Genomic DNA, 13,335 nt, shown 5'->3' on the forward strand with positions numbered 1-13,335 from the left:
CAGAACTGTCACTGGCCCTGCCCTCGTGGTGCTTTCTTCTCTGGGGGAAAGATGCAGTCTGTGAGGGAGCAGGTGAACGAGAAGCTTCTGAGAGGAGTGCGTGCCGAGACGGACCGGATGTGGAGCCTGCGGGGCTGAGACACAGAAGCTGGGAGAGCCGGCCGTCCAGAGCACTGGGGAAGAGCAGCCAACCGCCCTGGAGGCTGGAGCTGCTTGGCGTCCGAATCTGAGAATCCGAGCGCACGTGTGAAGCGGTTGGGGGCTGGATGGGCCGGGAGGCCTTCGCAGGTGTCAGAATTTTATTCTAAAAGTAGTGGGCAGGCACTGAGGGGTTTACGCAGTGAATTTCATGATGGGATTTATGAGTTTAAAACAGCCCTCTGGGACCTGAACACAAACATACGTGTATGCTCAGACTCTCAAAGGTGTGTCAGAGCTGGTGGTTGCTTTGCCTCTGGGTTGGTAACTGAGAGAATGGGATGGGAGACTGACTTTTTGCTGAATATCATTTTATACAAACTGAATTTCTGTTATATTCACATATGACCTATTAGAAGAGGAATTAATTAACTAGTGTGAAAAAAGTACATGTCAATTCAATTAGCCTTAAAAAAAAGAAAGAAACCCGTCTGAGAGTGAGGGAGAAGGCTTGGAGGGCGTGGAGACAGGTGGCGGGCCGCGCCGTGGGCGGTCGGCGGCCCCGTGGCCGGAGGCGGAGGCCTGGCTCCCCGCGCCCCGGGCCTGGGCCTCCTTGCTGTTCGTCTGCGTGCTGCGCTCGCTCCTGCCACAGGAGGTTGTTTCAGTGTCTTGGTTATTATAAATAGTACTGCTGTGACCATTGGGGTGCATGAATCTTTTGAAAGCAGTGGAAAACATGGTTTGTGACTAACCTTTGAGTAAGCCGCACACCGTTGTAGCCATTGGAGGCATGTCATGTGGCCAGTTATAGAGGCAGCCTTTTTGCTTTCATGAAATCTCGTCAGGAAAACAAGTTAAATGGAAAAAAAAAAAAAAAAAAAAACTACACAAATGACCCGAAAATTATAACTGTGACTAGTGATTGAAGGAAAAGTCCAGGAGATGAAAGCATATAATAGGTCCCTAGCCTAATCTGAGGCTCCAGGAAGATCTTCCTGAGGAAGAGCCGTTGAAGCCAAGACCTTCAGAATCAAGAACGCAGTGAGGTCCCTTTTGTCTTGAACATGGAGTACAGGGGTGGGTGGTGCGAAGAGCGGGAGGCTGCCAGGAGCAGAAGTGCTGAGGCGGCTAATGACCAAGGCTAAATGAGAGTGTGCTGCACAGGTCGGGGTGTGTGGGCTCACTCTGCCTGCTGGAGGAGGCTGGGCAGCGGCCTGGGCGTTAGGTACTGGTGGTTCTGACCAGGTGGCTGCTGTGTGGATGGGAAGAAGAGAGTGGATTTGGTTTTTAGAAGCAGGATCCACAGCGCTTGCTAACTGAATGTGAACGTTGGGGAGGATGCTGTGATGGCTTCAGGGTCACGTCACAGCCATTGTCTGCGTGGTGGCCCTGTTCTCCTAGGTTGGGGGACACTGAAGGAGGAGGTGTGTGTTCCATTTTGGACATCTTACAATTGAGGTAGCCAAGATAGCAAGGAGTTAATTGGATACAGCGGCATGGAGCTCCGAAGAGTGGTCTGGGCAGAGAGACAGTTCAGAGGGGGCAGCATGTGCAGTTAGAATTTAAACCTTGGGAGAGAACAAGGGATCCAGCACTGAATACTTCTAATATTTAAAGGACAGAAGATGAGGTGCTACCAGAGAAGGAGAAGGGCAACACAGAAAACTGGGCACCACAGAGCCCATGGGGAGTCGGCTGTTCAGATCTGTCAGAACCAACTAGGGCCCTTGGGATTGAGAAATGTTCAGGTTCTGTTCATGGGGTTCTTTAATACCCAGACTGGAACTATTCGGTGAAGGAGCTGGGTATGAGGTCAGCTCCTCCCTCACATCTAGACAGGAAGTCTCCCAAATCCTGGAGTGGGCTGTCCATTCGGTGGGAGTTTCTAAGTATATATAGTTTATAGTTGGACTTCAAATTTGAGCTCATCTCTTCAGCTAAAACATTTCTCTGCCACAGAGTAAGCCTCTTTCCCTCCAGGAGAGGTGTGTTTAACCAACTTTAGCTCGCTTCTCTGGCCTTCTTCTCTCCACCCCGCCCTCCTGCCACACACATGCACACAGCAGATGTTGTGGGGCCTGTGACCTTAAAGCCCAAATTTGTGAAAATAGAGAAAAGCATGCTTGTACCCTTGAGGCCCTCAGAATGACCTTTTTGAGTTGTGTGGCGACAACAAGCACGAGACTGCCTTCGAGAAGCACACAGGACGGGTGCGGCGGCGCTGGCACAGGAGAGGTGAAGCGTCGTGTCTGCAGCGTCTCCAGCCCATTCCTTTCTCACTCAGCCTTTCTCACCAGCTCCCAGCCTGGCAGTCTCGGGAAGCAGACATGGGCTTTTCTGCATGCAGTCAGTACATGACCAAACTTGGAAACACACATGGTCTGCCTCTGCTTCGGAGAGAGGCTTGCAGACTTGTCAGCCATTCCTGGGAGAAGCCTTCACAGGAGCAAAGAAGTTGTTCCCTGCTGTCCTTGGAGAGTTTCCGCATCCCTTTCATGGGGTCCCTAACCACTGACTACTTTCCAGGCTGCCCTGTGTAGTCGTCATATATTTAATCAGGTTTTTCTAAAATTTGCATATCTTCAACAGAAATCTTTATTGAGCTTGTCAGCTTATGGCAGCGCATTTATAGTATGCAGAGGGGTTTGTGCAGAGGGACAGAGGAGACGTGTGCATCGCACACTCACAGGAAGATTTCCTTGTTGTCTCTCCTTTGTCATAGGAGACAGGAGCAGAGTGTAGACTGAGCGGCAGAGGAGGTGACAGGATGAGCAAGCCTTGCAGGTGGGGGCAGAGCGGGGGGCCCAGCCTTGAAGCCCGACGGGTGAGCGGGTCTTCCTCGAGTCAGGCTTCAGCTGCTCTGGCCCTTAATGGCTGTAACAACCCCATTTATCGGAGCCACGCCTGTGGTCTGAAAGGCTAGATGGCTCAGCAGCAGCCACATGGCTGTCGGGGCCGTGCAGCTGGAACGGAATCCAGCATTTGGGCTCCTTACTGGATTCTTCAGAAAGAGAACTTGAGTTTCCCCATAAGGGACCTGCCATAGCAAGGGGGCACTAACCGGAGGCTCTGTTGTATTTGTCCTCCCCCTTGACCCCAGCCTGTGGACTGGAAGGCCGGCAGAGAAAAAGGGGCGGGCGTTCCTCTCTCGCTCCAGTGCTGTTCTGGAGAGGCACGCAGCATCTGCAGTCTCATGTCCCGATGGCCCTGACACTCAGATGCCCTGTGACTTGATGGACTGGCTCTTGCCAGCGTAGCCTTCAGGGAGGCCTGGCAGCTGGATTGCCCACTTTGCCCTCGGCCACTCTTGGGTAGGACAGGTTCAACCCTTCTGTTGTCTCTGCTGCAGGTTTGGAGTTGGTTTTCTAGGAGCCCTCTGTTTGAGAAGGTCAGCTCTACAGACAGGAGACTGTTGAAGGAGAAGGCCAACCAGTCAGGAGCCTGGGAGAGAAGGATGAGGTCTCCTCTGGAAAGCAGTTCCTCACGACTCCCCCGAGGCCCCCCAGGGTGGGGGCTGGAGGGGGGCGGGGGAGCTGGCCAGGAGTGCTGGCATCTTCTAGGGTTTTTGGATTTTGAAAACTGCTCTGGGTTCTAAGAGGGTAATGCTACGTGTTTTCAGCTACTGAAATAAAATGATATTTGAAAGAGCAAGTCATTATTCCTGTGGCATAAACTGCCTTGAGCCATTTTCTTAGTTTTTAAATACATGCTCCTCTCTAGATAACACAGCCTGGTTGTGATGTGAGCCTGCAGCCAGCCCCCTTCTCCTCCTGCTCCGGGGGGTTAAAGAGCTCACAGAGGGAAATCGGGGTGGGGGGAGGTGGCTCTCACAGGTCCAAGCTGAAGGCAAGGGTTCCTTCCTGGGGCAGGTGCCCAGCCCCAGGTCTGGCCCACTTTCTCTTCCACACACACACCGTTGAAAAACAGGCAGAAATGAGAGGTGGAAGACCTGTTCCCTGGGTGTCGGGTGATGGAAGATGTTCCTAGAAGTAGATGGGCATTCCCCATGGAGGAAAGAGGTCAGAGCTTTTGCAGGAATGAGGCTTGAAGGTTTGAAGAGACGACGATAAAGGAGACCAGGGTGGTGGGTTGTCTGTAGCTGTGCACACTGTGCCGGGAGCTCCATCACGCTGGGCTGTGATGCACGCGCCTCTCGGGGCCCGCGCCCCGGGTCTGCGCGGGCTCGTGTGCCTCGGCCTTCTGTCACAGTGCTTTGTGTTGTAGCATTTAGCTTGTGTTTAACTTGATATTTTAATTGATTTGGAGGAAAACAAACACTTGGGTCTGTTTTAGCGCTGCCTTGGTGGTGGTCACTGGTTTTCATTAAACGGGTGAGTGCACTGCTTGTGTGCCAAGTCGCTTCAGTCGTGTCCGACTCTTTGTGACCCTGCGGACTTGTAGCCTGCCAGGCTCCTCTGTCCATGGGATTCCCCAGGCAGGAGTACTGGAGTGGGTTGCCATGCCCTCCAGGGGATCTTCCCGACCCAGGGGTCGAACCCACATTTCTTACGTCTCCTGCATTGGCAGGCAGGTTCTTTACTGGCAGCGCCACCCGGGAAGCCTGGTGAGTACATTGGGCTCGTGTGAACTGCAGGTTCTTTACTGGCAGCGCCACCCGGGAAGCCTGGTGAGTACGTTGGGCTCGTGTGAACTGCAGGTTCTTTACTGGCAGCGCCACCCGGGAAGCCTGGTGAGTACGTTGGGCTCTTGTGAACTGCAGGTTCTTCTTGCCCTTGGAAAACAGACGGACTGATGCCCACTTGGTGATTTACAGTGGCTTTGGTTCCAGCCCCCTGGGTGGCTGACTGCATCCACCCGTTCTCTCCCCAGCCCCGCCGAGCTCTGTGTCAGCCACTCAGGGAGCAGGGGTCCAGCTCTGTTTCTTGGAGTGTGATTGCTCTTCCCTCCACTGTGTGAAACCGGTGATGGAGGAGAGTGTGAAACAGGTGCATTCCGTTCCCGAAACACCTGCATCTGCTTTGCCTGTACCATGCCTGATAAAATGCATTAAACTCCTGTAATGCATTTTTGTGCTACAAATTCTGCCTTGGGCACTGGGTCAGTGGAGGCGGTGTAATCCAGGGATCACTGCTGGTGAGAGTGTAAGTGGCTAATGTTTTCCAACAAGCGTTCCTATAGCTACCTGCTGTTCCCAGCGCGCGCTTTTAAACGAGCTCTGAGGTCAGTTAGCCGTCCTGCATTTTAAGAAACTTCTGTGTTGTTGGAAAAGTGTGATTCTTTATAACGAGCTTGCCCAGTCATTTCAGATGTGAGTCAGGCATAATTGTTGTTTACATTGAAATGGACAATTCAGAGAGCAAATGGTCCTTATGGATGAGCTGAGATTTGGAGGGCCCGTTACCAAGGTGTCTCGGAGAGCTCTGGGAGGTCTGGGGCGGGCCGTGTTTGCTGTTTGAATAACAGGTGTCTGATTGTCCTCCTGCCGGGACACAGCTGCCTGGGGCTCGTCACTGGTGGGAAGCGTGCAGGGACGGGCGTGTCAGTGCAGCACGCTCACGCAGCACCACCCAGGGCCGTGCCCGAGACGCCCTCGAAGCGCCACGCTCCCCCAGGCATGCCAGTGTTTCTAGGGTCTGCTGGAACCTCTGACATATGAAATCCAAATGAGCAAGAAAGTGTGCAACATTTCTTGTGAGTGGGGTGAAAACATGGAAGCACTGGAGCCTAGGCCCACCCTGGTCTGAGGCCTCCCTAACATGGCCGTCTTGGGAGAGCCCCCAAGTGGGGAAGTTTGTCAGAAAACAGATGTTTAATTAAAGTCCGTAAGTATCCAGACTTGCGCAGTTTCGCCAGCTTTATTGTCTTTTTTAGCATTTACTTGGCTGCGCCGGGCCTCGCGTTGTGGCGCGCGGGATCTTTGATCGTCACGGGCACGCAGCCTTAGCTGTGCGTGTGGCGTCTGGTTCCCCGACCGGGGATCGAACCTGCGCCGCCTGCGCTGGGCGCACAGAGGCTTAACCCCCTGGACCGCTGGGGAAGTCCGACTCCAGCTCTAAGTGGGGTTTTTTACTCCAAGATAAAGCCAATAAGCCACATTTCTATCTGGCAGGGTTTGAATAAAAATGTCAGGAGCTCAGACTTTGTGAATTTTGGCATCGCTTTATCTGCTTTAGGAAATCCCATGGAAGAAAAAGACAGTTCCAACCCCCCGCTCAGTTCCTGAGGTTCAGAGGGAAGAGAGGCTGGGGGTCCCGGCCTCAGTCAAGGGTGGGGGCTGTGCTGCCTGCAGGTGGGAGGCTGGCTCGGCCCTTGGTCCTCCAGCTCCTCCACCCACCGTCCCCCCAACAGCAGGAACGGGGCGGGGTGCGGGGAGGAGGGGAGGGCTGGCCGACGGGCAGGGAGGAGGGGCGGGGAGGACTGGCCGACAGGTCTGCAATCTGGCTCAGGCCCTCGCCCTGCTGCCAGCAGTGCTCAGAGGGAGAGACCTGTCTCCTCTGCCTTGGGTGTTCTCTTGGGCAGTTATTGTCACTGATTTTTGTAAACAAGGGAGTGAAACAGGAAATACTGTTACAACTTTCATAGCACTTCTAGTCAGTCAGGTGTTGGTTTTGTATCATCTTTGCTTAATGGTGGCATCTGTCAAAACTGTTTCAGTCCTGGTGGGTGGTCTCACAACACCCACACCCGTCTCTCTGGGAGCAGAGGTGAGGTTTAGCTGTGGATGAAGGGGTCGGAGTGGAATGGATGACTTTCGGATGTTGGCTTTAAAAGCTGAAGTTTGGTTCCCACCGGATGAGCGCTTTTAGAAACCTGCATGTCAGACCTGTGTGAGTCCTGGAAGAATGCACCTCAGGTCCACTTTCTGCAGCTGGAGGCACCTTCACGTTTATGCGGCACCCGTTTCCACCCGCGAGCTGCCTCTCCGTGTGTCCTTCACCCAGGATGGTGTCTGGCTGGGGCGTGGGTTGTACTTTCTGCTCTGCCCTGTCTCTTGCTGTGCACAGCCACAGTCCCTTATGAGGAGCCCATGCCCGTCAGCCGCCGTGGTGACCTGGGCAGGCCTTTTCTTTGTCAAGCCCTGAGGGTGTAGCTGCTGGACCCCTTGCAGGGCAGCTTGGGGTGGGGTGGGAGGTGGGGGCTGGGCTGACTGACCCCACCTGTGCGGGTCTGGCCTCCCCCCTCACCCAGGATGGCCTGCCCGAGCCAGGCAGCATCGAGAGAGGGGCCTGGAGTGGGGGCCATGGGACACGGGGCTTAGCTGCTTCTGCACCCTCCCCTTTTCATCAAGGGCTCGTCCCGAGTGCTCTTCAATGCTGGCAAACAAACGCTCACCCACGTTCTTGAGTGTTTTGTGCAGATTTACTAAGAACAGCTCCGGTAACAGAGGAGCCAACAGAGCCCTAACAGAGCTCTTTGGCCTCCTCCTAGGCCAGTATTTCGTGGGAAGCAGTGATCAGGGCTCCCAGGAGCCAGGCAGCTTGTGTGTATGGTACGCCGGGGGGAGCGGTTGAGGTTAAACTATGTTTAGCATTATGAACCATTTGTTTTTCAAAAACTTCTACCTTGGCTGTTTTCCTCTCTTTTGGAGGGTTGGCATTCTTATCATCATATTCTTTACTGCTTATGCCTCCCAAGGACTGTATATAGAGCTATCACAAGCAAAAGAGTAGAGTATTGAAGTTGTTTTTAAAACTACTTGACGCTGAACTGTGGGGCCATAAGGAGCCTATAGATGAAAATATATATGTATGTGAGTGAGAGTGATAATGATAGGTAGTATCAAAGCCCCTTTCGCAGCTGATCAGCTGTGTCCTTTCTGCTTTCTCTCCCCCTGGCCGACCCTCTCTGCAAAGGCCCCACTTGGTTTTTGATGAATGGAGTGAGGAAGCTTGAGTCTGGCCAACCCAAGACAGAGGCTGTAAACACCCTGTGCTATGAAACTGCTCCTCACTGAAGTAAGAATAATCTTGTTCCCCAGTAGCCTGATTTTGCATCTTTCCATATGCCCAGCTTGGTCTCTGGAATTCCATCAGAGAGTAATTGAACATTCATGACACTTGAGTGGAAACAGGTCTGTGGGTACCGAGAAAAGAGGATAAAGATTCAGCCCACCCACCAGTCCCCTGCCCCCTTTCCTGTATCCAGCAGTCCACCCCACCCACTGACACTTCCGAGCCCGCTGGCTGCTGTTGGTAGATGATAACCTACTCAGCATTTGGGAGAAGTTCTAGCATGTATCTTCCACTTGGTGGGCGATCCTGACAGGAGAGGGAATTGGGCTTAATTTATATCATCTACTAACCTCAGTGCATAACCTTGGGAAGTGAGCCTTCCAATATTGCCCCCAGACTTCTCCCCAGTGAACGCCATCTAATTTTTTTTTCTTTTTTAACCAGCTCTACTCCCACAATTACCTGTTCAGTAGTTTCCACATTTCAAAAATCAAAGCCAAGTGTCAAGGTGTGCCTGAGAGGTACACAGAACCTGCACAGAGAAATAAGGTGTTCCTGGCTGAGGAGAATCCCCAGGTGGGGGGAGAATATCCAGGGTTATTGTGGTCGTGGTACCCGGCTTCCTTTTCCAGACAGAACGCAGGCCCTCCGGTCCACCCATCGAGTTGGTGGTCGCCTGGAGTTGGCAGAAGGCGGGCTGCGGCGGAGCTGTGAGGGGGTGTGGTGAGACCTGAGCTTCTCCCCTCCTTCCCAGTCTGCCTTTGACTAATGAGGTGTTAGACTGAGCCAGGGCTGAGTTAATTTCAGGGCTAATCCATTTCCTGCTACTTTTATTCAGCCAGCACCATCCATCAGGAGGAGAGGAGAGCCCTGGGGACCCTCTTCTGCATCACCCCAATATCTTGAAGGCAGGGAAGGGCAGCAGGGGGCCTCCCGCCCTTATTAGAGATGCTGAAGGTGTAGGAACACGTTAAGCCTTGGCGACAGAAATGTCTCCACTCACTTCTGGCTGCTGTGCGGCTGGCCAGTGCCCCCACCCCCGCCTCAACCTGGCAGTCGCTTCTCCCTGCCCGGGTGGGCTTTGCTCCAAAAAGATGATTGTGCTCGTCAGACGAAGGATGCATATTGAGGCCATCCACGCTTCTGCTGCGAAATCCTTGAGGAGAAAGACAACTGGTATCCAATATCTTCAAGTAATGAACTTATCAGTAAATATAACACACGGGCTCATTAATCTTCACTTTGCTTTTGGGCCAAGTGGGAGCTCAGCTTCTCGGGAGATGCAGTTTCATCTGTTCCTTCCCTCAAACCTCGTCCTGATTTAGACTCAAACACACTGCCCTGCTTTCCCTGGGAAGCAGTTAATAGTGTTTTTTCATACAATGGATTGTTCGGGCTCGGCCTGTTTGCTCAGGCCGTGGGCATGTGTCTGCACTGGGTGTGATCAGGACGTCAGAGCAGGACTGTGAGTGTCCTGAGGCATCGTCTCTGGGTAAAGCAGCTGTTGTCCTTCGTAGCCAGTCTTTGCTTCAGCTCCCACTGTCCTGAGATCACTGCCTCGGCCCTGTTTTCTCTGAAGGGAATGGAGGATGGGGAGGGCAGTGGACCCCGGGGTGCTGCCCTTCGTTCTGCCTGCGGGGGCCTGGGCTTGAGAGAGATCTGAGATGAGATGCTGTTTGTCTGGGGAACGGTATGGTGCACACTGGTGTACAGGCCCCAGGAGGAGGTTCAGGAAAGGATTCCGATTTTCTGCAGCTCAGGCCTCTGGGACCTGGAGGTGTGACCAGATAAGAGCTGATGGGATGAGGTGATGGGGGAGCCAGCCCAGATCTCCTGCACCTTCCCTGAAAGAAAGGGCCAGACAGACCCAGGAAACTCAGATGACTGTCCACTGCCCGACGCAGCCCATGCCCCTGTGCCCTCTCCTCAGCTCTTCCTTCTGCAGCATCTCGGTTGCAGAGAGCCTGGCCCGCGGCCTGCCCACTCCCAGGAGGAGGCAGGCCCGGGGCAGTGGTGGGGGGGGCCTCACCTCCTGCCCCCCAGGTGGGGTTGAAAGTATCCGGCTCCACTGAGACACCAACTGGACTCAACATTTCTGTTCTTTACCTTTAAATACGGTACCTTCTCCAGCCCTTGAAATGACCCGTTTTTCCTGGAGAGCCCCACTCATGTGTGTGTGGTTTCCCTCAACCTTTTAGAAGCAGTGGGTGTCCTGAGCTGGGTACTGAGGCTGGCTCCGGCCGGGAGCGAGCTCTGTGCTCGCTGACACCCGCGTGGGGCTGCCGGCCACGCGTGTCTGAGGGAGGCACTGCGCGGGCGCCTTGGGTTCCACCCTCAGTGCAGCAGGAGCCCCTGGACTCCCGTGCACGTGCTGCCACGCTTGTTGGGGGGTCATAACAGCAGGAACCCGCGCTGTGACCACTGTCCACTCTCCAGACCTGAGCGGGAGCTGGGCCCACGGGCCACCCTAACCCTGTCTTCTCTGCTTCTCCCACTGCTGCAGGTTACGTGTTCTGTATGTTGCATCGCCTCCCTGAGCAGCATGACTGTACGTTTGACCACATGGGCCGTGGCCGAGAGGAAGCCATCATGAAAATGGTGAAACTGGACCGGAAAGTGGGGCGCTCTTGCCAGCGCATCGGGGAGGGGTGCTCCTGAAGGCCGGCTTGGCCGCCACGTGACGCTGTTCTTAGTTCACTAATGTTAGCCTTATTTAGGACAAAGTCAGCCAGACACCTTGTACTGGGCACGCGTCAGACTACAGCCAGTCTGTTTCCTTTCCTTAGCCAGCCATCCTGGTACTGTAGTTTAGGGGTTGATGGTGGTTGAAATTGATTTCTGGCTGGTTTCTAAGGTGCCTGCTAGCCATTGTATAAAATTAAAACATGAAGAATATTTTTTTTGAGCATGGCTAGTGGATTTAAAACCACACATACCTGTCACTGCTGGAGTCAAACTTAAAAAAGCCTTAAGTGGAAAGCGTTCCAGACGGAGACTCTGAGTCACTAGAGGAGAAGCTGGTGTTCAAGTCCCCACGACGCACGTGGCTTTGCCGGAAGCTCTGGTTAGCGTCCGGCCTTCACCTCTCCACTGTCCTTAGTCCCGGTAGCCAGGACCCCTGACGGCCAGACGTGCCTGGGCCGCAGGCAGCTGCTGAGATCAGCCCGTGGCTGGGCTGGGGGTGGCCTCACTCTCCCACTGAGCAGGAAATGGGGGTGGGGGCAGGTTCTTAAATTTTTTTACCTGAATTAATATGAAAAAACTCATCACACGGGACGAGAAACAATAACCTCACTTTGAAAATTAGCTCCACTCAAGACTAGCCCACGAACAAGAACCACCTTTTCTACACAGGCCCCTCCCCGGTCACAAGAAGCGACTGGGCGCCCTGACCCCACAGCTCTGGCCTGCCATCCGCCGAGTGCAGGGATCCGGCACTGATCAAATACGGCTAATTGCAGCACAGCAGCTGTGGCCGACAGACTGGCCTCTACTGCTAGGTTCTTTTAAAGATGTTTCATAGCCACCAGGAATCGACGGCCGTGCTGGACGCTGCCCACAGCTCCGTCCTGTGCAGCAGGAGCGGCCTCGCCCCTCAGGTCCGTGCGGCCCCGCGGTCCACGGGCCGCCAGCCTGCTCTGCCACACAGAGGCTTGTTTGAGGGGGCAGCGCCCGCCGCCGGGACAGAGGTGGGTCTGTCTAGAGCATGGTTCGTGGGTGGGCAGGGAGGGCGTGTGGCTCAGCCTGCGCCTCTCCAGAGGGCAGAGGGGTGGAGTAGAGGCCAGGCGGGGACGGGCCTGTTTGGCCCGTTAGGAAGTGCTCACCAGTCAGGTGGGTGGGGGGGTAGGAGGGAAGAGGGGCGCTTGAGAGCCTGAGCAGGGGCCTGGACGCCCAGAGCCCCTTCGGACGCAGGCCGTTTGGAGCTGCCCATGCACAGGCTTCTGGGAGAGTTGAACCCAGCAACTTAACCCTTTCTTACCACAACAAATGGTCACTCAGCTCTGTCCACAAACTAACAGTAAATACCTGCAACTACAGATGTTTTGGTCCAAAAACTGAAATAAGGAATCATGCTCTTCCCCCCAACGCCCCGCCCCCAAGGCACCCCTCCCAACCAGAGTGGAATCCGCTGCAAAATCTCCAGCCTTAATTCTTGCTTCAGGACCGAGACCAGGGTCTTGCTCTTGGGCAGCCCAGGCCTGAGAGGCCAGGCCTGCCCACGTTTACCACTGTTGTCAAGCCACGGCCCTCTGGCCAGTACCTGGCCGTCCTCAGTGATGTGGCCCGCCTCGGCGCCCCGCCCAGCTCTGATCTCGAAACGGCCACCAGGCGCCCTCCCGGCCCCGCTGCTGCTGCCGCCGCTGGCGGCCCCGGGACGCGGGCCCTGGAGAGCCGGCCGCGCACAGGGCTCGCAGCCCCTGGTCGTTTCCTGATGGCAGAGCTGGGGGGTGGGGAGGGCTTGTTCCCCTGCAGTATCTGTTCTGTGAAGTTTGTTAAATGTAAGGAAAGCTTAAATTCTTGTATCTTTAAAAGAGAAAAATCTTATTTAACCCTTTTGTGTTCTAGATTTACTTACACACATAGCCTAGAGCCCAGTTTTAGTTTTAACATTGTGAAAATATTAAAAGAATCTTGTAACTTTATTCTTTTTTCTCCTGCTGAAAAAAAAAATTAAACCAATCGTATGACAGTCTGGATTTCTCTGTTTCGCCGGTTTTCCTAAGTGCCACCTGGATGACCAGGAAAATAGTAAAAGGTCCCCCCGGGCCAGAAGGTGAACGAGGTGGAGGCTCTGTGGGGTGCTCACTCGTCCCTCAGAGTCCAGGCTCCGCAGCTGCTGCGCCGGGTTCTCTCGGGTGGCTCTGCCTCAGGTGACCCTGGGGTGGAGGTGCGTCTGCTGAGCTGGCCTTTGCTGGCACCAAGGGCACATACCTGGGGGGAGACAGGAGGAAGTGAGCGCCAGCCCCGAGGGCCCCCAGGGGTGTAGGGGTGGGTGTGCCTGGGTCCTGGCACATGTGAGACCCAAACCTCCTGTAGGGACAGCCCTGGAGACGACCAGCATCTGATCATCTGTAAGTGCTGGATCGATGATCACCTCACAGGCCTTAAGCAGGACTAGGCTGGCTCAGGGTGGAGGCTGTGACCCATGTCTGCAGCACCCAGGAGCCTGGAGGCGTTTTGGGAAGGCGCTTCAGAGCTGCGGTGGGGCCTGCACCCCTCCTCACAGTCCTTGGGGAAGTCTCACAGTGGGCTCGCTTGGCTCACAGGGGACAGGCGTGCCCAG

General features: G+C 54.6%; 1 protein-coding gene across 2 annotated transcripts in view; it reads left to right on the forward strand.

The window, feature by feature from the left end:
* Positions 1–12,741, forward strand: part of ZFAND3 (zinc finger AN1-type containing 3) — a 328,963-nt gene extending 316,222 nt beyond the window's left edge. For both annotated transcript variants that reach the window (XM_061399069.1, XM_061399070.1), the window contains one exon: positions 10,555–12,741. In XM_061399069.1, the coding sequence (XP_061255053.1) occupies positions 10,555–10,709 (155 nt within the window). In that variant the 3' untranslated portion in view covers positions 10,710–12,741. The remainder of the gene's footprint in view (positions 1–10,554) is intronic.
* Positions 12,742–13,335: the final 594 nt, after the last annotated feature.

Source organism: Bos javanicus, chromosome 23, assembly GCF_032452875.1.
Source record: "Bos javanicus breed banteng chromosome 23, ARS-OSU_banteng_1.0, whole genome shotgun sequence".
In the NCBI taxonomy this organism is placed as follows: domain Eukaryota; kingdom Metazoa; phylum Chordata; class Mammalia; order Artiodactyla; family Bovidae; genus Bos; species Bos javanicus.